The 25,766-nt window shown below is 35.8% G+C and overlaps 1 protein-coding gene across 1 annotated transcript in view; it reads right to left on the bottom strand.

Moving 5' to 3' along the window:
* Positions 1-25,766, bottom strand: part of MINDY3 (MINDY lysine 48 deubiquitinase 3) — a 96,109-nt gene that overhangs the window by 52,735 nt on the left and 17,608 nt on the right. Inside the window, exons 5-10 of the mRNA XM_082618230.1 lie at positions 22,570-22,621; positions 21,577-21,691; positions 18,907-18,980; positions 17,935-18,014; positions 6,079-6,149; positions 910-990 (exon numbers count right to left, since the gene is read on the bottom strand). Of these exons, the coding sequence (XP_082474356.1) occupies positions 910-990; positions 6,079-6,149; positions 17,935-18,014; positions 18,907-18,980; positions 21,577-21,691; positions 22,570-22,621 (473 nt within the window). The remainder of the gene's footprint in view (positions 1-909; positions 991-6,078; positions 6,150-17,934; positions 18,015-18,906; positions 18,981-21,576; positions 21,692-22,569; positions 22,622-25,766) is intronic.

Raw genomic sequence — 25,766 nt, 5'->3', positions numbered from 1 at the left:
AGAAACGTCAAAAATATAATTATATATTTTCTTCCTTTAGTCCAACATCTAGCAACTCTTTGTAGGCATACCAGAAATGTTTAATAAATGTAGAATAATGAAAATGGCAATGATGATGATGACAACAGCTAAGAGTTACTGGGCATTTAACTTGTACTAGGTACTGCTAATTGTTTAATATTTAAGCCTGACAACAATCCTAAGAGCAAGGCACTATTCTTAAACCCTATTCTGAAGACAGGGGAGAAGAGGCTGAGCCATGTTAGGAAGTGGCATGGTTGGGATTCTAACAAAGGCTGTCTGACTTCAAGGCTCTTAACCACTCGATTGCGGAAAAAGAAATATTATAAAGGCTGGGATTCAGCAACAGTTTTGTTGCAAGAATTTTATAGCAAACATATTCAAATGTATTTAATCTATTTCAATATTGTAATACTGTATCTACTAAAACTGTAGGAAATATTCCATCCTGAAAGAGCAACTGACTTCTATACCACTGAACTATTAATATATTTTAAAATGCTTTTTCCTAGATGTTATAACTAAAACTATTTTATATCACGTTAGATTTTTATCCTCTCTATAAAAGAGTAACCCAAAACATTTAATTTCAATTATTTTCACCATAACACAAGTTATTTCTGAAAAAAATCAAGAGCCAAAGTTCTAAAGTTGGAAAAGATAAAGAAATTATAAGTAAATCATGACTGATTTTACTGAAATGATTCCAAAACCAAAGCAGTACAACTTAATGTCCTTTAGTATTAATTTTTTAGATTTTGAAACAATCCACTTCACAGTGGGAATACACTGAAGTCTGTACAAAGATCCAAACTAAACATGGACTTATATTACTTGTTTGCCTGATGTCATACTTATAAAAAAAAAAAAATCCTGCTATAAGCATACCTTGGCAAAAAATACGGTGAGGTGAGTTTCACTGCCAACAATCCAAATAGGGAATTTTGGAGATTTCAAGTAAGAACCAACCTAGAACAAATGTAGCAAAATAAATAAACAAATGAAAATTTTATACTGCCTGTTAAATATCTGCCAACGAATATTTGAAGCATAACTGAAGTGTCTAATTCATATTTCAAGGGAATAATGGATTGTGCCAGAATGCCTTACCCGTAATGGTCAAATGCTAAGTGTAAAAATGAATGTTATAAAGACTGTCAGGGCTAAGTTTTACTGCACCTTTCCACTAGAAGAATAATACAGATTTAACAAAGCTAAAAAGAATTAGTTTAGCTCTAAGAATCATTCTCAGGTTTCACTAAAGATCCTAGATAAAATGACCACTTCTAGAATTTCAGCTTGGTACCTCAAACCCTAAAACTATGAACTTGACAACAATTACTTTATCAGGAAAATAATTATAAATTAACAAGTGAGTAGATATATGAATAAATAAGGGGAAAAACCTTAAGAACATTCTGTCTTCAAAGAACCTGGGGCAACACAGTAATCTCTCTAAAGCAAAACACACACTCCCAAACATTTAAGAATATAAAAGAATCCTGTCATTTGATTCTTCATGGTAGGAAGTAAATTCAAAGTTTTACAGTATTAAGTCTCTTTAAAATATGTAAGAAGTTATACTTTATAGCCTGCCTTTGAGGTTATATATTTAATATAAAAATGACAGTACCCAAAATTTGAGAGTAGCATTTTTTTGTGCGTGACAGAGGGAAAAAAAAGCTTAAAATTCAACAGACTTGTGAAATCTGATCATGTTCACATTAATCACCCACACTCTTAGATGGACAAAGACTCTGACTGAAAAACAACTAACCTTACCAATCACATTTACTGAATTTTCTTTTCTCACACAGACTCCCTAGAACTGGAAAATTCCAAGTGGCTGCTCGCAGCAGTCCGGCCAACTATCTGCCCCTAAGCAGCCAAAAGCCCTGCTCTGGTGCCCGGCTTTCAACCACCCTTTGGAACTGATTGCTATCATTAGGAGGGAAGTGGGAAAGAGGCAGGTACTCCTTTGTATTCGGGGATCGTAAAGCTAGTATCTCTGACCTATGATGGGAGGGATGAGAGGGATGTGCTAACGGCAGTGGTGAACCAGCAGAGGAGGAAGGATGGTTTGAGGACAACAGAAAAGTGTTAACAGCAAAAGGACAAAGAAACAGGAAAAGCTCTGGTCACAGTTCAGAGTGAAGGGATTTTAGAGGTGTTCAGTGCAAGGCCTTCCACTTTACATAAGGAAGCTGCAAACTCCACAGGACCTGTACTTGGCCTGAATTCAGACAGCTAACTAGTACAGAGCTGGGGTTAAAGCTCAGGTTTTATAATTCCTCATGTGGCAGCTTTCTATTACATCATGCTGCCTCTTGTGGTGAAAAGTTTAGGTGCTGTTTAACTTCTCTTTTAGAAAAAGTGTGTGTGTATATATATGCGTGTGCGTTTAAGGTAGAAGTAAAACATGAGGATAAAATTACAAACACTGGGATCAAAGGGTAAATGAGTGCTGAGCTCACGAAGTGTCTGTAATAAGAAAAATAAATAAAAGAAGGCATACATGGAGCAAGCACTTTGGAAAACAGTTTGACAGTTCCTCCAAAAGCTACGTATATAATTACCGTATGACCAAGTAATTTCATTCCTGGGTGTACACTCAAGACAAATAAAAACATGCTCACAAAAGACTTATATATTAATGTTCATAGCAGTATTATGCACAATAGCCAAAAATCAGAAACAAGCCAAGTGTCCATCAACTGATAAACAGAAAAATGAAACTGATATAAACAGATATATCATACAATAGAATATTATTTGGTCATACAAAGGAATGAAGTACTAATACATGTGAAAACGTGAATGAACACTGAGAACATTATGCTAAGTGAAAGAAGCCAGACACTAAAGGCCACATACTGTAGGATTCCAGTTAAATGAAATGTCCAAAACAGGCAGAACTGCAGAGACAGAAAGTTGCCAGGGGCTGAGGAGGAATGAGGAGGTGACAGCTGAAGGGTTTAGAGCAGCAGTCCCCGACCTTTTTGGCCGGTGACATGGAAGACAATTTTTCCATGGGCCGGGGTTGCAGGGGAGTTGGGGGTGGGGATGGCTCAGGTGGTAACGTGAGCGATGGGGAGCAGTGTGGAGCGGCCGATGAAGCTTCGCTGGCTCGCTCGCCCGCCGCTTACTTCCTGCTGTGTGGCCTGGGGTTTGGGGACCCCTGGTTTAGAGGATCTTTTTGGAGCGAGGAAAACATACTGAAATTAGGCAGTGGTCATGATGGCACAGCCCTGTGAATATACGAAAAACCACTCAATAACACACTTTAAAATGGTGAATTTTATGCATGAGTTATATATGAGTTTTTTGAAAGGGGCACAGCCAAAAGCACTCAGAGTCACCTTTTATCTCGCGCGCGCACGCATACAGGGGCAGGAGAGGGAAAGAGAGGGAAAGAGAGAGAGAGAGACCTAGAGAGCCCGTGAGAGAGACTGTTTCATTTGTCTTAATGAACACAGGAGCAAAATGATATGAAAATGTTAATTTCAATTCTAAAGGGCAATTTGCTGCACTATCAAAGAACAGGGAGATGTTCAGATTCACAAAACTAATACAAACACAATTATTCCCTTAACGCCATTTCTCTAAATGTTTGATAAGTGAATGTATATATTTTTTCAGAAGGATATCTACAGTTATATACAGATGAGTACCAGAGTGTAAGAGTGAGTGTTTTGTTGTTTCTTTAATGCTGTCTTAACTCAGCTTTGAGGCCCTGATTGGGGGCTGGTCAATTTCCTTAAAAAAGACAGCTCATAAGTCCAAACCCCAGCCACCTGACATGTCTCCCCACCCCAGGCCACTCTGCATGGCCCTAATCGCTCTGGAGCCAGGCCCCAGACAACAAGGGACAACTCCCAAGCCCAGAGCTCACCCAAACTATTCAAGCCAGCCAGGTCACAGGGAGCCCAGGCAACCCAGCTAACTCCATCCCGATTTCCACACGTAAGCTGCTCCCTAGGGCTGCAGCCTGCTGTTGCCTTGTCCCCAGCTATAACTCTCTTCTTGGCCCTGCCTGGTAGCATTCTCTTGTTTGGAGCTGTAGGTCACAGAGTTCTGCCTTTCATCTATCTGAGTATCAGTGTGCTGTATCCCACCATTAAAAATATCTTTAAACCTAGAAAACACCATAGTTACTGCTAGAACACTAGAGCAGTAACACTCGGTTGGCACTAGAGCAATAATACTGGAGTAACAGGAGAACATACAGCAGCTAATGATGTCCCGCTAAGATTGTGGGGATAAAACAGACATTCCTCTGTTCTATCTAACAGTTAAAGAAAAGCAAATGCACATATTTAGAAAATTACAATTCTGGTGAAAGTGTCTGCTCATTCATTCAACAAATATTGACTGAGCATCTAATATGTACCCAGAAAGACAATGTGCCTGCCTTCAAAGAGTTTATATTCCATTAGGAACAACAGAAAAACAAATTCAAGATTAAAAAAAAAGAGAACTAAATCAATAAAAAAGATCACTGCAAGGGGATTATTCCTATGAAATAATGTGAAAAAAGAGTCACTGAGGGAATGGTCCAGGAAAGGGTCTTTGAGGCACAGTCTGAAGTAGAGTCTGAAGGAGAGAGTGAGCCGTCCATTTAAGAGCTGGAGTATTCCAGGCAGAAATGAAGGAAGTATGAAGGCTCATCAGGCAGGAAAGGGCCTGGCGTGTATGAAAAGCTGACAGGAGACCAGCGTGGCTGGAGCACAGCAATGGAGAGAGTGCAACGCAACTCTGGAAGGACAGACAGAATCCAGACCATCAGGGCCTTAAGGCCACAGGGTGAAGATTTCAAAATATATCATCTTCACACCCTATCTGCCTGCAAAACACACACCACACACTTTTCAGAAAAGAGCTTCACTGACGTATCTTTGTATGTATTTAAGGTGTACAACTTGATACTTGGATATATGTATACACCGTAAAAACGTCACCACAATCAAGCGAAGTAACATATCCATCGTCTCTATGTGGTTACCATTTTTTATGTGCACACAGACTTTTAGGAATATGAACGTCTGTGGGTGTGCTGGGGAGGAGGAGACGCAGTTTGATTCTCCAGTCGCTAAGCTGCCTCAGGATAGCTTTACCTTGTGTAGTCAAAGTCACTGAAAATATAAGAGTTGCTACTGTTTGACAGTACAATTACTACTAATGAATAAGGGCAGGATGACACCTATTTGATTATCATATCCGTGTCACCCCTGTCCAAGTGTTGTCATGAAAGAGGAATGCTGTCTGGTAAAAAAGAAAGGGAGGGGAGGAAGGGAAGGAAGGAAGAAAGGAAAAAAGAAAAAAAGGCACCGTTATTGTTACTAAAAATAATCACCACCAGAACCACTGCTATGGAACCACCATTCTAAAATGGAAAAGAATATGAGATCTACTTCTTTCTTTCCCCCAAATCAGAACATCTTATTAAGCACAAATCATCAACGATTTAAACTCCATTTAAAACTATTTGGAATATCCAATAGTTATTTCAGATTGTGCAGGAAAGCTATGAAATATATATCAAAAAACGAGAGTTTCAGGGCAGTTCCTAATTCTAGCACATGTTAAAGAGTTTAATGCTGTGAAGTGCTTAGATTTTGCTTTTTAGTGTGAAATCAGTTTTCAGATGAAAAACACAAGTTAGAATTTCAGGCATTTAGCAGATTCTTTTTCTTTGCCTGATAAAGTATTATCAGTTGTTTCAGCGAAGCATGCTGTTAGGCATTCCTTCCCCTCAGTTTACCCAAACTGTATTTATATTCGATAATGGATATCTGTTTTTACAAATTATTTCATGCTGGGTTCTGACCCCGACCCTCAAAAAGGAACAAGCCTCAAAAAATAAGGAGACTCAGCATGATCAGCCAGCTTAGCTCCATCCTTGAGAAGCCTGTCAGGTCAAGAAGGGAGGTCAGAAGAGAACTGAGAGGACACACTGTCGGTAGTAAGCTAAAATACGGTGTCCCACGAGCAAAATGCTCTCTGCAACAGTGGACATGTGAATACAAACCATTCAAAGTACCTTAAAAATCAACTTACCTTACAGTATCTTAACGCTTCCATGAGTGTTAAGAATCCTACAGCTGCTTGTTCATGGATACCAAGAAGTTCTGCAACAAAAAAGTTAGCATTGCATTAGCATATAATCTGAAAGGCACTTCAATGTAAATATATATGTACACATATATACGTTCTACACCAAAACTTTTACTTTTACCCAAAACTATACTTTAAAGCCCAGCATATATTTATTGTTAGGAGTTCACATCAAGTCATCATGACAGTACTACTCATTATAAAATACCATTAAATTAGGTAGTGGGTAATGTGATCCTTCAGATGTACATTAAATGTACTTATAAAATTTTATATTCAATGTTAACTTTTGATGGACATTTGATACCATTCCCCTCTCCTATAAACAAACACAAGCAGCATGCTTAAAAGTGGGGAAGTAAGGATGAACAGAACACAGTAACTGCTTTACAAAGGCTAAGAGCGTATCAAAGGAGGCAGATGAAAAAACCTGTGCTCTGTTTACATGAACACACACATCTTATAGTAGTATTAAAGCACCTGCTTACTGTGTTAGGGAAGGTGTACACAAGTGGTAACATCTGAGTTGAATCTTGTAGCATATGTAGGAATTTTCCAGGCCAAGAAGAGGCTAAGAAGAAAATTCAAAGCAGAGGAAATGGCAAAGAAGTATGATAAATCAATGTATCTAAGGCGTGAAGAAGTTGTCAAAGCTTCCTTAAAGGTTTCTAGCCTGGGGAACCTGATAAATGGTGATTAACTAAGAGAAAAAATTAAGAAGAAGAGGTTCTAAAGTGGCGTGAAGAGAGAATATGAGTTTGGTTTTAGACAAGCTAGGATTGAGGCGCCATTAGGACTTCTAGCTAGAGATGGATACACAACTAGAAGTAAGGCTCAGGAACACGGAAGAGAAATCAGGGTTAGGTGTAAAGTTTGGGGAATCACCCGCATAGAGATGAGAGCTGACATCATGGAAATGGGTAAGAAAGAACAGAAAAAGCAAAGAAAATGAAAAGACAGATTATTCCACATCAGAGATGTAACTGTGATGGTAATAAAGTCTTTTCAGACTACAGCTTTCAGCTAAAGTACATCAAGTACCACTATGATAGTAATTTGGGTCCACACATATTTCTAAAAAGCATGTTTTTTTCCAGTTAAAAATTATGTCCACTGTAAACACAATGTATATATAACTCTACATCCTTTTTACCATCTGGTTATATATCATCCATTTTCCTATTAGGATATTATGTTTTTCTTATCAATTAATGTAATAATATCAACTTATTTGCTTTTGTTGTAAATATTTTATTGTGTATCCTGAAGTACAACATCTGGATGGTGTAAACCAAGAACTTGTTTAAGCTTCAAGATTTGTAAATTCAAAATTAATAGAAGGCACGTATACATATAGTTTGTATTTTTTCACAAACTTCTTACAGGCAGAGAAGACATAGCGATAGTTCCCAAATTTTGGTTACGATCCTTAGGGATGCCTAAGGCCCTTTTAGAGACTACATGAAACTGAAATGATTTACATGAAAAGACGTTAATTGTCTTTTTCACTCTTACTCTCTCATGAGTGTAGAATGGGGTTTTCCAGAGGCTAACTGATACGTTACTTCCCAACAGATTGAATCTATAAACAGATATGAGAATCCAGCTGTCTGCTAATAAACTAGACATTAAAGGGATTTGCAAAATTTTAAAACAATGTCACTCTTCTTATGAAATTTTTTTCTTATTTGGGAAGATAGTTTAATTAAAAATATTTATATTTAAAGTAATTTTAAAATGAATACATCTTTTAAAATTTCTCAGTCTTAATTTTTAACAAAAAAACCCAGTGATTATTATTTTCTTATAAACCAAATAAGCAAAAGCTTTTTGGGATCCTCATTATATTTAATAGTGTAAAGGTCATGAGACCAACAACTGAGAATCGTTGAATTATAGCCGTCAAAGGAAAAAGAGGAAGTGAGGGTGAGCAGCCCACATAGGCAGAGATGGTACTCCACAGCCTTTCAAAGTTTTTCCTCCTCTTCCTTCCAAAATGTAAGCAGCACTAAATGTTTTCAAGTTCAAAGAATACATGTTAAGAAACATTTTCACACTTTAATTTCTAAAATCAGTTACCACCACCTAGTGTTACAACTTGATACTACATCATCTATTTCCTTAGAATTTTAAACAAATGTCTAGAATAGTATATTTATAATATCATGCTACTAAATATAGCAAATTAGCTGTTCATAATTCCTGAATAATGAATTGTTCAGATTAGGTCAGTAATCACATGTTTAGGTATGTTGTTCGAATGGTAGCATTTTAAAAATGTGTCAACTCCTATTTCCTTAAACAGGACATGTACTTATAATTTTTATCTTCTTTTGATAGCTAAAGTGCATCATTAAGAATATTCATTATTGTACAAAGTTGTAATTATAGTGAGGATATACTATCCTCATATTAAAACTTACAGAATTTAGCTATAAGAGACTTAATAAGTCTCAAAGAAGTCTGCTTACATTTGCAGAAAATTCTAATAATTAAGTCATTACATTTCAGAATTTTCTGTCTAACTTCGTTTTTTTAGCCTAGCATTTAAGACTAATCATGGTGACTATCAACACTTCTGTTCAGTCAGTGACACTGCACCTAAACACAGAGCTTTATATTCCTGAGTTTGCTTTTTTATACCCTTCTCCTCCACTCCCAACTATCGCTTCTCACTACTGTCAGGGTGTCTACAGAAGTCCCTCTTGGGCCTTTCAAACTTGACGCTGACTTGGAAAGCAGATAACTGCACTACATTTATTTAACAAACATGCTCTGGCTGCCAGGTATGAAAAAGAACAATGCTAAGCACAGTATAGGAATACAAAGGTACCACTGGGAATGTGAAGACGAAGAAGCAAAGAGCCTCTCTGCAAACCATGTATCTGATGAGGGGTTAATATCCACAATAGATAAGGCACTCCTACAACTCAGCTGCAAAAGACCAAATAACCCAGAAAACAAAACAAGACGCCAAAACAAAAAAATCTGGGCAAAGGACTTAGACGTTTCTCTAAAGAATACATAAAAGGGCCAATGGTATATGGAAAGATGCTAAACATCACTGATCATCAGAGAGGTGCAAACTGAAACCACAATGTTAGGCTAACCATTCTCAAGAACACGAAAGATAAATGCTGGGGAGGGTGTGTGGAATCTGAATCCTTGTACACTGCTGGTGGGGATCTAAAATGGAAAACAGGATGGAGGTTCCTCAAAAAAGTAAAGCTAGAACCACCATTTGATCCAACAGTTCCACTTCGGTGTATTTAGTCCAAAAGAATGCAATCAGGATCTCAAAGAGATGCCTGCATTCCCATGCTCACTGCAGCGCTGTTCACAATAGCTGAGAAACTGAAACAGCCTAAAACTCCAGCAACAAGTGAATGGATAAAGAAACTGTGCAATATCCATACAATGGAATATTACTCAGGCTTACAAAAGAAGGAAATCTTATTATATGTGCACATGTATGAACCTCGAGGACCTTATGCTAAGTGACATATGCCAGTCACAGAAGGAGAAATACTGCATGATTCCACTTAGATGAGGTTTCTAAAATAGTCAAACTCATAGAAGCCGAGAGTACAACGGTGGTTTTGCCAGGAGCTGGGAGGGGGAGGAGATGGGGAGCTGCTGTTCCACAGACAGAGACTTTCCGTTATGTAAGATGAGTAAGTCGTAAAGATCTGCTACACAATCTTGTACCTATAGCTAATACTATACTTAAAAATTCGTTACAGGATAGATCTCATGTTAAATGTTCTTACTACAGTTAAAAAAATTCAACCCCTTCGCCCCCTCCAAAAAAAACAAAGTAGAATGTGGTAAGTGCCATGAAGGCAAAGTGCTCAGAGGCAGGATGGATGACCTGCAGCTGTGGGAATCAGGAAGTGCCCCAGGGAAGGGAGGGCACATGAAGTGCGAGCTGAAGGACTGGACAAGCACAGATGCGAGGGATACAGGTCTTCAGGCACAGGGAGCGGCATGAACAAAGAAAGAAATGAAAGCAAGTAGCATGATTCTGTTCAAGCACAGGTTCACGATGGCCGAAAACTTAGGCTGGGGTGAGATTATGTAGGGTCCCTGAGTAAGTAAGGTAAAGAATCTATAGTTAAAAATATGGAGAAAAAAGAAAAAAAGCACTTTAAGGATGTTAAAATACCTAAAATAAAAAACAATACAATACAGAAAAAGGCTTGGTTGTCTCACTTATAGGTAAAGGTACATGCCATCTGAGCCATAAACTTTGTGAAATCTATTTTTGAAGTGAGGAGCTTTTTAAAACCCCCTTATTAGCTGTCTGTCGTACTCCTGAGAAGTCAGGTTGCTAGAGAGTTGGCATCTAGCCAGGGCTGCCAGATCTAGCAAATAAAAAGATGCCCAGTTAAATATAAATTTCAGATACAAAATATAATTTTTCAGTATAGGTATATTCCAAATACTGAATGGGACATACTTATACTAAAAATGATTGTTTATTTGAAATTCACATTTAAATGGGAGTCCTGCATTTTGTCTGGCAACTTAGGTCCAGCTAACTTAATATATTTTTACAACTAATAGAATTTGGAGAAAAGGAGCACTTCTGACCTTCCTCACATAAATTCTGATAAACCAAATACGTTTCAAATTTGTATAGCACCTGGCCACTAACTGCAATTCACATTAATTACTTAAAAATATGAAAATTTCAAAATGATCTTAATCTTCAGAGTTTAGATTCTCATACTGTCTACGTATCATGAGTCTAAATCAGCTTTCAATTAACTATGCCTGTTAGGACTGCCATAGTGATTTCTATCAAAAGAAAAAAGAAACGAAGAATGTGGGTTTCTGATTTATAAGACCTGACTCTATTTCAATCCCATAAAATGAAGAAAACATTAAAATAAAAATAATCATCAAATAAACATACGAAAGCAATAAATGTACAATACATACAAAAAGAGAGGGTACGCAGATGCTGAGGGATTCGTTTACGAAAGAAAGGAGGCCATGGGAAGACTGATCTATGGGAAAATAAAATCAAAGAAAACCTCAGCTCAAAATACAGGCAACAGTAAAAATGAAGGTATCTGGCAGGTTAATAGGGGCCAGACCACAAAAGGATTTTAAGACCTTGCTAAGAAGTTTGGACTTTATTTTAAGGGCATGGGGAAGCCAGCTATTGAATGATTTTAAGTGAGAGAATATCATGATCTGATTTAGTGTTTAAAATACCAGGCTAGTTACTGTGAAGGACTGAGGCGTGGGCAAGAATGAATTCAGTGATTAGTTCTACTGCAGTTTTATCTGTACTCTATGGCAGAAGCAGAAGCTAGTTTTAACAACTGAGGCAGAATAATGTACATGAATTCAAGAACTATATGATCAACAATATATACTTTCATTTAAAGATATAAAAAACTATCTAGATGGGAAGACCTAATATTGGAAAGATGTCACTTCTCTAAAATAATACACAAACTTACTGTAACCTCAAGCAAAATGTTTAGAGATTTCTTAAAACTAGAAATTAAAAAGCTGGAAAAGCAGTTAATTGGAATAGATAGTATGGAAAGGACCATGATAAATTTGAAAAAGTACAATATTAGGGAACGTGCTAATAAATATCAAAGTGTATTATATAACTATGTACCAGTGTACTTTTGGCATAAGAACTCACAAATAGATTAGTGGAATAGAAGACTCCAAAAAATGACTCATACCTATGGGAAAATCTGTTATTTGATAAAGCAGGTGCTTCATATCTGTGGAGAATTGACTGGAATTAGGATATTAGGAAATTCTTTGGGAAAAAGTAAAAAGATAGATCCCTACTTCATACCACTCATAAATAAATAATCAGATGGATTCACGAGCTAAACATTAAAAAAAATAACATCTACAAAAGCAATTGAAGAAAATACTAGAGAGTATTAGTTTTAATCTTGGGTAGGAGAAACATAAAACAGATACAAGGAAAAAAATTTAAAAACAAAAGCCATAACAGAAGAGATCAAATGATTTAATCTCATAAAAATGAAAAGCTTTGGTATAAAAGATACCAGTGGCAAAGTTAAAGGAGACAGAAAAGGCTGAGAGAAAATATTTGCAACACAAATTTAACACACAAAGAACAAAGAATTTATAAAGCATCCCTAGAAATTGTAAATAAAAGAAAATAAATAACCTCTCCCCCGAAAATGCCAAAAAATAGAAAAAGACAATTCCCAGAAGAAGAAACACTGAAAGTTGAGAAACATATGAAAAGATGATCAAGTGCAGCCTCACTAGGAATCAGAGAAACATGAATCAAAACAGGCTACCAGGTGTCAATAAACTGATGGACAAAACATTAAAGACGGAGAGCTCTGAGTGTCGGCCAGTAAGCAGAAAAACAGGAACTCTCCTACGTGCTGGAAGCATCGGTTTATACTTCTCTAGTTGGTAAAGCAAATCTTAGAAGGTAATTTGGCATTATCTATCAAAGTTTAACAGGTGTTCCTTAAAAGGTTAAATAAACACAGAATCATCATATGACCCAGGATTTTCACTCCTGGGAAGATGCTAAAGAAAAATAAAAACATATTCTCACAAACATTTGTACATAAATGTTCCTAACCACATTACTCATCACAACCAAGTGGAAAGAAGCCCAATGTCCATCAACTGATGAACGAAAAAAGAAAATGTGGTATAAAGCATACAATGAAATATTGTTCAGTAAAATGGAGTGAAGTGCTGGTACATGCTAAAACATGGATGAACCTTGAAAACATTATGCTAAGTGAAAGAAGCTGGTACAGAAGACCAGATATTAAGGACATGATTCTGTTACCAGAAATGTCCAGAACAGGCAAACCTACAGAGACAGGAAGTAGATTAATGGCTGCTAAGTGTTTTGGGGAAGTGACTGCTAATGGGTTCAAGGATTATTGCGGAGATGATACAAACGTTCTAAAATTGATGTGGTGATGGCTGCGCAACTCTTAACATACTAAAACCAGTGACTTGTATATTTTAAATGGGAGATGTGTAAGGTATGTGAATTACATCTCAATAAATCCATTTAGTTAAAAAAAAAAAAAGAAAAAACCCAGAAGCCTAAATTTTTTTAACATACGTTCTGCTTTTAGGAATCCATCCTACGGGAATACTTGAATTTGAACAGAGAGATATATACACAAATGTTCACTGCAGAATTGTTTGTAACAGCCAAAAATGGTAGACCCATCTAAACATTCATAAAAAATAAACTAGGGGCAAAAGATAAACTGGGGAAAAAATGTTTACTACATATATGACAGATCAAGCATTGATATCCTTTACAAATAAAGGTGAGAAAACTGTCCATTTATCTTTCATTGAAACTTCTTGGCCTCTCCTGGATAAACACGTAATGTCCATTTTCTTTCCCACTGCCAGATTGATGATTATTGCTAGGAAAAAGCCTAATTATAAGCTTTACTGGTTAGATCCACTCTAAATAATTCTACGTAACCTCATCTCAACTCTTAATTCTGATTGCACATTGAAAAACTTTTCATAATCCATCTTTATATTCCTTCTTACAGCAGTTGATTCAAACTCTTTCTCTCCTTTATATGCCTCTAACTTTCTCTGTTCACTCATTCTCAGCAACTTCAAACTCTCTTAGAGTTCTCCCACTTCAAATCTTGCATATTTCAAAATGCCTTTTTCTTTTCTCAGCACACTCTTCCTGTTTCAGAAGAACTGTGCGTCCTTCCAAGGTCACTGTTACTCTTGACTCCATTTACTCTCTCTTCTATTAAAAGCAGTTCCCTTTCTTACGAACAATTTAGGTGACTTCTATCCCTTAAAACAATACCTGTGTATACCATCTCTTGGCCTTATTTTGACCAGGCAATGAACTCCTGTTTCCATCCTTTCACCAGCAAAATTTCCTTGCTTACACTGCTAAAATATTTACTCCCTAGGATATGGCTTCTATCTCAATTGCTCTTTTAAAGGAAAGAGCTAAATTGCTCTTTTAATTGCTAAATTCATAGCCTACTTCCAGTCCTCATTCGCCTTGATTGAGGGATACAGCACAGCTCATTCACTAACTCTGTATCAGGGACAAAAATCTTTGGATTAAATTCTCAATCTCAGCTTCCCTCTATAAATGAGGCAAATAACTACCTCTCAGGGCTACTGTGAAACTTAATAAAATAAACTTCTTCCACATCATCCTACATATTTATTTTCACACTGAAGACTCTGTTAAGTATAGTTTAAGTGGCTGTATATCATGATGATTAAGTATGCTGGTTGCAGGAAACCAGACTACTGTGGTTGAAATCCCAGCTCTGCTGTTTATTAAACTGTATGGATGAAGCAAGATACTTAATTCGGTGCCTTAACCTTCCTTTATTCTATGACCTTCATAGAGTAGTTATAAGAACGAAGTGAGAAAATGGAAAAAAAAAAAAAGACAGTCATTAAATACTAAGAACAGAGCTTGGCATTGTTAAGATAATGTTTGTCACTGCTGCATAATGGGCATTCTTAACAATCGTCAACAGTTGTAACTGCTCTTTAAAGAAAATGAAATACTTGAGGAAAAGGATTGTTTTCTGTCACCAAAACATACACAGTGACTTAAAGCTGGCTTCCCATGACGCTTCTTTCACATGTTCATTTGTTCATAAACTTTATTTGAAAACCTATTGGTTATTTGTACCTTACCCTCATCTGTCTAATTCATAGCTGAATTCTACAAGTTCTACTTTCCTGTAGGCTCTTTCACAGAGGAAGAGTGGTCCAGGAGGAAAATGTGCTACGGGGGACTGAGCGCAGGCCTTGGCTATGGTCAAAAGCTGTGTATGCCTGCCGTTGGACACTGGGAAAATCACTAAATTTTCTGAGCCTCAGTTTTCTTACCTGTATATATTGAGATTGAGAAGATACACATCCAAAACATACTGCTTAGCACAAAGTACCTAAACCCTAGTGCCTCTGTTTCTCTTCCTCTGCCATGCCTATTTCATCTTGTTACCTCCCAGCTGTCTTGACTATGTGCTATAGCTTTCGACTTGTCATCCCATTCCCTTCCAATGCATTCTACAAGCTGACAGATTAGCGTTCTTATCTTGTGTCTTACGTTATTGCTCTGTTTAAATGCCTTCAATGACTCTCTTCCTAACGTTTGCCAGCTAATGTTTGAACTTCTTCGAATCAAGATCCTCTGGGTTCTTACCCAGCCCTACGTTTATGATCTTCCCTCCCACTGTCTCCTTCACAGAAGTCAATGCTCTTGTCTCCTCAAACCTGGCTGCACATTAAACTCATCTAGGGGTAATTTTAAAATGATCCATGTCCAGACCCCACTACCTAGAAATTCTAATTTGTTTATTTATTCTCAGCTGTGGCCTGAGCACTGACTTACTCTTAGGCACCCTAAGTGATAACACATAGTCGGGATTAAGATACACTGTTCTAATCAGACTCATCTGTCTCCCTGTCCCTAGAGACACAACCTATATTTTTCCCTCTCTCTCATTCCACGTGGTCCCATTAAAAGGGTAACTCTTACTTTACGGCTCTCCACCTATCACAAAGGTTTTCTCCTTCCCCTGAATTCTATAACACTTTATTTCAACATGCTTCATTTTACCTCGCATTATAGTTATTTGTGTGCATGTTCTTGTTTTCCTCTTTTGAGGGAAAGCCAAGTTCTTCCCATGGGCCAGCTGAGGCATTTTAGAAATTTAACCTTAGTCTTTACAATCCAACAACCCTTTGAGGATGATATGACCTCCCTATTAGCCAAGAGAAGTAAAGCAGCTTGCCTAAAGATTTATAAAACTAGTAACTCTTTAATTATAACTTTTCTTTGTATATTACATATATCACAACCTCCTCCCATGTTGTCAGACAGAAAAATATCCAATAAATGCTGAATGAATGTATGGATTTTTATTGTAAGTTTGGTGACTGAAAACAGATTCAACCTTAAGTCAACATTCCTAACGATTAAGGGAAAATGCACCCTTAATCCCAAAGAATGCAAAGAAATATACCCTGCCTATTTTCTTTTCCAAGATAATTATTTCAAAGTCATTGCTTAGTTTTGACATTTAAACTATACTTTAAAAAAAAATCCACAGCAAGACAACAGCTTTGAAAGCTAATATTTCAAGAAACAGAAAAGGATGAATTAGTACACATCAAGAACCTAAACTGGAATAATTGACCAATATCCTATAAAGGAAGTACACAGCATGAAGAAGAGCCTATGGGAGACTTGAGAGGCTGACATGCCTTTAACCAGCAGGATTAAATACTTTCAGCTATCAATCAGAATGAGGGCTCAAGAATAGGATGGGGGCTTCCCTGGTGGCGCAGTGGTTGAGAGTCCGCCTGCCGATGCAGGGGACACGGGTTCATGCCCCGGTCCGGGAGGATCCCACATGCCGTGGAGCGGCTGGGCCCATGAGCCATGGCCGCTGGGCCTGCACGTCCAGAGCCTGTGCTCCGCAACGGGAGAGGCCACAACAGTGAGAGGCCCGCGCACCGCAAAAAAAAAAAAAAAAAAAAGAATAGGATGGGCGATGGGCTCAATTACCAAAAAAAAAAAAAAAACAGAGCAAGATAACCTGGCTACTTTTTTGTCAGTGAATTTTACTGTTTAAGTTTTGACCTTTTCCAGAAGTCACCTAAATTAGGTTCTCATTCTAACCTCATCACTCAGATAATTTTGCATATATTATCTAACGTAAGAAGGAAGGGTAGCTCTTAAATCTCTTAAACAGTAAAATGAAGGGTTGGATTGTGTTAAGGTGCTTTTTAATTTTGAAATTCATTAATTTTTACTGATTTTTTTCCCTTAATATTTTATTCTTTCATGTTTCTGTTAACCATGTGTCTTTCTAAAATTTGAGAGAACTTCAAATTTAAGATCAAGATTCACTCATTTAAATGGGAGCAAAAAGCAGTAACTATTATTTTCTCAATCATAATCTTTGCTTCTGTCATTTGGTGACAGTTTTATCTAATTATAGAAGAAAAAATGAATTTCCCTGTGAGCCATAGGAGCCATGATGCTTTCTGTTCTGTACCACATACTTCAAGAGGAGGTACACGGCAGTTATTCAGTAGAAATGAAAGCAGGCTGACTGAGTAAGAACAAACCAAAGGGAATCTCTTCAGGGCTGTGTGTCAGCCCTGCCTACTGGATGGCCTGGCCAAAGGGGTTTCATGCCAACATCCCTGGCAACAACATGAAGCTACAGGCAAGAAATGATGAAGGCCAGAAATGGAGGCGATGGTGGTTTAAAATGCTCAGATAAACTTAAATGTGCCCCACATTTTAAAGGAAATTACGAACATTAAATGTAATACAGGAAAAAACCCACTAGCCTCTTAAAGCAAATATTTTAAATCACAATACTTGTAATTCTCAATTTCAAGCAAAATGCAATAGCGTTCCAGACTCACAGATACCACTGGATAAATATGTACTAACTTTATGTATATTAAGAGGACTATTTATTACTTTTTCTAAAGAAGTTAGTCCTACAATCCTAGTTTTATACTAGAGAAAACTAAAGGCTTGAGAAGGAACTTGACTCAAGTCATGCACTTGGGATTTGAACCCAAGTTTGTCTGCCTCCAAAGTCTACGCTCTTCACGTTACAGCACCTCGAAAACTGTAAGGGATTCTCCTATAATAAAGCATTTATCTTAACCTCTAAGTAACGCAGAGCCACTAAACAGATTAATTAACCATCAACTGTATTCTAGTGAAATATTAATCATAAACGAGATAAACACAATGAAGAACATACTTACTCATTCCTGAGCATTCTCTATCACCGTCCCATACGTTAGAAACTGCGTGTCCCGTTAGAAGGAGGTTAATTAAACTTTGGCTATTAACAAAAATTAAAAAGTAATTAAAATACGAATACACTAATTTTCAAAACAAATGATTCCTAAGGTAAGGCATAAAATAATGACTTTTTGCATTAAATTATATCGTTTAGAAAACCAAGTTAGAGAGAAACTTTATAGTTCTCATTTTATGTACTTTGCTGAACAACTACCTTGCTAAATGTGTCACTTGCTGTATCACCGCAATGGTATCTATTGTTCTACATGTGCATATAAACTTAACAACTTTTTCCAAGACATCGTATTTAAATGGATGAAAAAAAACGATACTTAGACTAACACTTTACTTAATATTTATAATCGTCTTAAAAAATATATATGTAATTGTAAAATTTGTGTTTGATGGAAGATACGTAAATTTTAACCCCTGAGGCAGAAAGATCTAAAGAAAAGGACTTATGTTTTAGAGTGAGTTAACAATCGATCACTGTGCTATTAATTTTAGTACAAATAGCTATAAAGAGCTTGAGAGGGAGGGTATTCTCAGAGAAAAATAAATAAAAAAATTTTTTCACCCAAGCAGGAAAGCATTTACAAATAAGGGTATACTTATTTCTAAGTCGAAATGAGTAAATTTCATCTATTAGAAAATTTCATGAACAGAATATCAAGCAGAATTTGTTAAAATATCCCCAGTGTCATCTTAAAATATTTCCTATAATAAATCCAATGCACACATAAACCTAAAGTGGAAATTAACACTTCATACCTAAAGCAAACACTGCATAAAGCATAAGACTGCTCAAGTTCATAGACGCTATGCTGCTAGCATTGAAAGACAAAATTATCTGACCCAGTAGTGTTTTATCTTAGGTCAAGTCCCTAAAAACAAAAGTCCCTATGAGGAAATAATAGATTTTAGTTAATTACCTGCCATGTCCATACACAGGATCTATCAAAGGTTCACTTGAATCTTCAATTTCATTTTTTATGTTTTCAATGCCCTAAAGAAACCAAGAATTCATTGGCTTATTTTAAAAACTAAAAATGAAAATTATGGTAGTTTAAAAACTGATCAATTTATACTATAAATTAATAAAACACAATTACTTAATTAACTTTTCTCCCAAAGAATTACCCAGATTTGAAATGGGGGGTGCATTTGAGATGATAATGGTGAGTAGTAGTCAGTCTAAGAATCTTTTCTTTTCTTCCATGGGCTCTACATAAGAACACAGGTAACAGATCCAATGTTGGTATGTGGGTTAAAGGGGTAGAGAGAGAAAAAGAATGTTTAAGCTTCAAGAGGAGGGAGGAGAAAATTATTGTGTCTGAAAGTTAATACTCACTTAACTTCAGGTGAAACTGTATTCAAACCTAATATACCTGCTAAGGCGTCTGATGTATTTTCTTAGATCATTAAAAAAACTTATTGGCACTAAATACATACACACATGAATACTGATAAAGATATGAATTTAAATACACAACAGGTATATCTGGTACATAAGAAAATGGAAGGTTTGCTTCTGATTGTGTGTTCTTACATATTGGTAATTCAAACATGCACTGACAAAATAAAATGTATACTAGGGGGGCAGGAAGCTTCCTATTTTCCTGAAAGCCAATTTTCAGATATTTTTAATCCCCCAAAAGAGCATCCAAATCCCTGACGTCTAGATACTGGATAAGTACAAGAAGAGCTAGGCATTTTAACTCCATCAATTCCAAAATGACAAACATAAACTGCCATTCATTGTGCTATTCACCTAACTGTAACCATTGGTTCTATCTGACAACAGGCCATTTCTAAGAATTAAAGAGATGATAATCAATAATCAAAATAGTAATGATTGTGTAAATATTATAGAAGGATACAAACAAGTGTGAGATCTTGCACTGGCCTTCTTCGTAAACAACTATACAAAACAGACTATGATACAGCCATGATGAATAATATGAGCAAATGACATAATGACTGGGGAGAGAGGGCTCATCGTTTTAAAGACCAGCTCAAGGAAGAACAACCAGACATGATGGTTTTATTGGCTGTAAAGGACAAGAGACGGAGGAGGCATCAACATTTTTGAGCATAAAAAACTGGTAGAATACTGAACGGTCACGGCAAACTCATAAGAAACCAGTCATCTTAGATACCTCCACGACTGCCATTCCCCACTGCTAACGAACTACCAAGTACTTTAAGTTCTTTCTCTTAAATATTCTCCTAAATGTGTTAAAGTTGCTAAGTTTAAAACATGCTTCTAAACAGGCTCCTTTTCTTTTCCATGGTCATGGCTCTGGCTTAGGTTCACCTATTGCAGTAACTACTTTTCCACTTTTTCCTGACTCTAGTCTTGTACTCCACACACCAACCCCCTCCAGTACAACTCTCATACCAATTTTAAGAATCTTTTATCAACAAAAAGATCTCGTTACCCCACTGTTCACAATTTTTGTTTTGTTCTAAGTTTGGCCACATGAAAGGAAATCCTAAGTATTTCTGCACAGTATACAAGGATCTCCATATTCTGAGTCTTTTCTATGTAAATGCCCAGTCTCATCTTCCACAATTGCCTTTCTGGTATATTATGCTACACTAATACTGAACTACTTAGAGTTTCCCAAATGAGTGTTATATCCCCAATTACAAAGGCATAATCGTAAGCCTTTATACTTGCAGTTCCCACAGCTTGGAATATCTTCCCACAGCCCACAGCTATTCCGTCCAGAAAACTTCTCCTCATCCATCAAATGATCCCTACAATACAAGGTCTGCCCTGGACTTCACCAAATGAACTTTGGCATCTCTTCACCTATTTCCCACCATGCTTTGTGTATGCAACAAACAAATAAACACCAAAACACACTGCCATGATGGAAGTAACTATTAATGTGTCCACTTTTTTTGTTTGTTTACAACACTAAAGAAGAATGATTTAAAAAAACTGTATCCCATATTATAAGTTTAGTTCCTAGCACAGAGTCAATGCCCAATAAACATTTGTCAAATGAATGACGTCTGATTTCAGATACAGCAAATCTAGCAGGATAACTGAGACTTAACAGGCTGCTAGAGATGTGAGGTTGGCATTTGGGGAAAAGGGTAGGACTGGAAGTGTACATGTTGGAATTAACCACATAAAGGTAAGCTGAGAGAATAAAAGGTAAACAACAGGAAAAGATGGAAATGAAGCTATAAGCAAAAATGTAATTATGAGGCATTACAGAAAGAGAACTAGTGATGTATCAGGTAAGTTAAGAAGGGAGTGGGGTTTAGAAAGAGCTTCCAGAAGGGGTAAAGGGGTCAAGTGCCAGAAACTGCTAATATCAAAGAAAATTAAATTCCAAAGAACTGACTGTTCTTCATCATTAGAACATTACTGATAATCTCTGCAGTCCAGAAGATCATGGGTGAAAGCTGGAAAGTGGTTAAGTAACAGATGAGTGAAGAAAGAGAAGTCAATTCTTCATTATCAGCATAAGAGATTTTAATTCTAAGATTTAGAAACGACATGAAGAATAAAATTTCTCTTCACCTCAGGAAAAATACTAAACTCAAACTAATAAAAAAGAGAAGAAGTATCTTCTTCAACAAACCTTTGTCAGTAACACAGAATACAGAAAAAGCAATACTCCAAATTTGTTTCCCCACACTGAATACTGGTCCAAGACAGCATCTTTTAATTCTGATAAACTTCTGAATGATCTTTTTCTGGGGAGGGGGAAAAGAATTAAGTATTAACACCATGATGAGACTGACTACATTCATAAATAGGAAAAATTTTTAATTGTCTTCTACATTAAAATGCATACATACAAACAGGAGATTTTTGTAAGTGTATCAAATTTTCAAATACAAATTTAGCCATTAAAGGCAAAAGCTACTGCTGACAACTGTCACTATCTATAATAGATACCATTAAAATAGAATGCCTACGTAGTAGGGACCTCTTCATCTCTTAGGTGAACTGTCTGGCAATAACAACTTCTTCAATGATCATACAGTTATTATAAGGAATGAGGTGGCCCTCTTCTAGGATATGGTTAAGAACAAAGAAAACTTGACTTTTTAAAGCCTGAAAATTATTTAACAAATACCTGAACACCAAAGATAAGGTGTACATTTGTGGCTTCTTTTAACATAATGTTATATTTCAAATCAAATGCCACCCGTAATTCTATCAACATAGCTATCCTTACCTTTTATTTTATAACAAAAAATTTAAATACTCTGATGAAAATATGGCACTTTTAATGAAAATTATAGAAAGCATATTTTGGCAAACAATAAATAATAATGCAAATATTTATCACACTAGAAATCTTTATATTCACTCAGACAGAAGCTAAAATGATTTTTTCATTATAATGATGAAAAAGCTTTTAATGTTATGAAAGGGTATATTTCCATAGTTAATTTGGGAATCAGAATATTTTAAGTACACATTTACAAATTAGTTTTTTTTTTGAAATCTGAAAACAAATTAATCCTCAAGCATACAAATCTAACTACCTTTCCACAGTATGAACAGACTTAAAATGGCAACGTGTCCACAAGGTAAGTATTTTAAATGTTCCAACGTTACTTACTGAATTAATGCATGAAATCGCTCAAAGCCAAGCTCTTCGACAGCCAAGGCAGCTATACATAAAAGACACTTTTCAGCACTACACATGGCAAATAAATGACACAAGATACACACAGCAGGCTGTAAATACTTTCAAGCAATTAAAAGTTTCCCTCTTTCCTTACTCCCTTAAAATTCTCAGCTTATTTTCAACTTTACTGTAACATAAATTTGTATTTCAACATCTTAGTTACCATGATTATTAACTAAAATGGATTTAATCCTGAGAATGGAGAAGGGTGATTAAATAATAAACATTTCTTTTTTAATTCAGTTGTGCTGAAATCGTTAAAATATGAGAAATTATTGACAATCATAGTGCTTCACACATAGTTGTAATGTGTCCTGCACTTTAAATAATCTTTCAGTTCATAGCGCCAAGTAAAATCCTCATAGCTAACCTTCCTCCTACATAATATAAAATCTTTAGGCTTGATGCTTAATTATTAAACAGATATATATACAAAGGCAGAGCGCTTTGAAAGTACACAGGTTCAACGACAACTTTAAGTTTGTTTCCGCGTTTATTGGTATAACTGTTGGGAAGTTTTCAGTAACTTATTTAGATTACGTTTATTAATACAGGACAATTATAAATTTTTAAGAAATCAAAGGTAAAGCTTACTTAACACTTTTCTAAGGGCCAGGCCCCTTTCTAAATGCTCTACGGGCCTCAACCTCATTTAATCCTCAAACAACCCTATTACCCCATTTTACAGAGGAGGAACCTGAAGCCCAGAGAAGAATCCTCCCAAGAGCACAAAGCAATAAACAGCTGAGCTGAGATCCGAACCCAGATAGTCTCGGCTGCCCAAAGATGAAGTCTTTAAAGATATCCTACACGGATCAAAATGCCTACTCTCATTTATCACAGTGGACAATTTCATATATATTTTATACAGTAAATCTTAGTACTTTCAAATATTAATTCTCACTAGAGAACTGAATTGATTTCTTATGAAATCAAAATTAAAATTTTGATTTACAATGTAAAATGTCACATTATTCTAGCCTTCCAAAATCCAGTTTTAATTTTCAAATGTTTCAAATTACTTTTTTAAATCTTTAGAAGGCCAAAAGGATTAACTTAAATAATCATTTGATTTGTGTGTGGGAAACAAACTGAAATTGAACCTGAATATTCACTACTGCAAACAAGTGTGCATTACCAAAAGCCAAAACTACACACCACACAAGCCAATGAAATTAATGTTTGTACAGAATGTAATACTGACAAGGAGGAAAACAGTTCATTTTTAAAATTTCAGGATAAAATAAAAATTCTACCTAATCTCTTCCAAACCGTAATTGTTCTGCACTGCCTGATTATCTAAACCATTTTACTGGGTATATACTATGAAAGCTGACATCAAGATAGTAATTTAGAGAAAAGAGGCAAGCAAAATAAAAAGCTTAGCAGGCAGGATGGTGGAAAAATATAACACAAGAAAAAGAACATAGCTGGGAATAAAGGAAGGAACAGGTAAAACAGATTGTTATATGGAATAAAAATTTTAATATAAGTTCATTTCATTGTCAACATCTAAGGTGAATTTTCAAATTTTCAGTTACCAAAACTTTTCAAATTTATACCACATTAAAAACAAATATAAAATATAGTTTCATTTCATGTCCATTTTTAAAATGAGACAAAGTAAATTGGAAAATTACTAAACTATGTCTTTTGGAGGGGAATTCAATATAATATGCCCACCTAAATTAATTACTAAAGTGCCAAAGTTAATGAATCATGAGGCCATTTAACCTAAAGCGATTTAGCCTATCAACACAGAAATGTACAGCACATCCCAGGGAGCACACAGTCTACTAAGATACTAATGAAAAATGTTACAAGAAAAGATCTCACTATTTTCTTATATATTAATACGTAGACCAGTTTTAAGCGCATATTCTTTAAAACCACTTCTAACTAGTTCAATTATTCCTATTAAAATTTTAGTATCTTAAACAACACTTTTAACCATGCTTACATGCAAGCCAGTAAAACGTGGAAAGTGTTTTAAAACCAGTATCGATGACACATTTTTTGACTATCAACCTTGTGAATACTTTCCACTTGTTTTCTTCAACTGTCATTATCAACTCTAAAAATATATTAAATTCTCTTTGAAAGGCTATGTTTGAAAGGCCTGAAAAGGAAATGCCAGTCAACTGTTTAAATTTTAAAAATTATTCCTTGCAAATGCACTATTAGTAGAATCTGCCACTGTAACTGCAAAGGTGAGAGAGAGAAGGTGCTGACATCACAGAGATAGTTCAGCTCAAGGAGGCAATGTGCCTCACAGACAATCCCACCAGGAAAGCCAGGTGTGCATCTCAAGCAACTGAAATCTACTTTCTAGAAACTAGGTGTCTAGTTTCTCTAAAAACAAGTTCCAGAGATGATAGTTAATGGATTGCATCACAGGTAGATTAAGTCACTTATTCAATATAAGCACCTGGAACTACCAATTATCAAAAGCAACCTACTGGCAAGTTAATTCCTGCAAAGAAAACCAGAAAAGCAACTGTTTTTATCTAGTTTCTGTACCATCAGAAGTCTCCATTTTACTAGCTCATTTTGGCAGTTTTTAGGTCAACTATGTAAGAATTTTCAAATACTAAAGACCATAGAATTCTTGTGAATGAGAACAGCTGTTATTTAATTTATCTTAAAGAGACATCTTCAAAGTATGAAAAACTTAAATGAATGCAAAATTAAAACTATCTTTTAAAATAATTCATCCATAGTAACCATGTCCAAAAAGTTCAGGAGGAGAAGAAACAACACGTAGTGAAGAAAAACGTCCCCTTCTTCACTTTAGGAAACAACTAAAGATATTTAAGACATTTTCTAATGTTAAAAAAAAAATCTTTTTCCCCAATACCAGAGATAACATTAAGGTATTTGAAATGAAAGAATATGGAAACATGTTATTTAAGCTTTCTAAATGAGAGTTCCAAAGCTCAAAAGAGATTGTCATCAAGCAGAAGTTAACTAGAACTTTTACATAAGTTTATTTTTAGATGCATTTCCTGTTTTTTCAAAAATGAAAGAAAAAATAAACAATGTAACATCCTCTAGTTAATTAAAATAATCAAAAGGGAAATGAAAAATACTAACAAAGCTCATGAAATAAGCTTAGGCTAAAAAAGAGA

Source organism: Mesoplodon mirus, assembly GCF_964341445.2.
Source record: "Mesoplodon mirus genome assembly, chromosome: 4".
Taxonomy (NCBI): domain Eukaryota; kingdom Metazoa; phylum Chordata; class Mammalia; order Artiodactyla; family Ziphiidae; genus Mesoplodon; species Mesoplodon mirus.
Note: the sequence above shows the minus strand (reverse complement) of the source record. Positions and strands in the feature narration are given on the sequence as shown.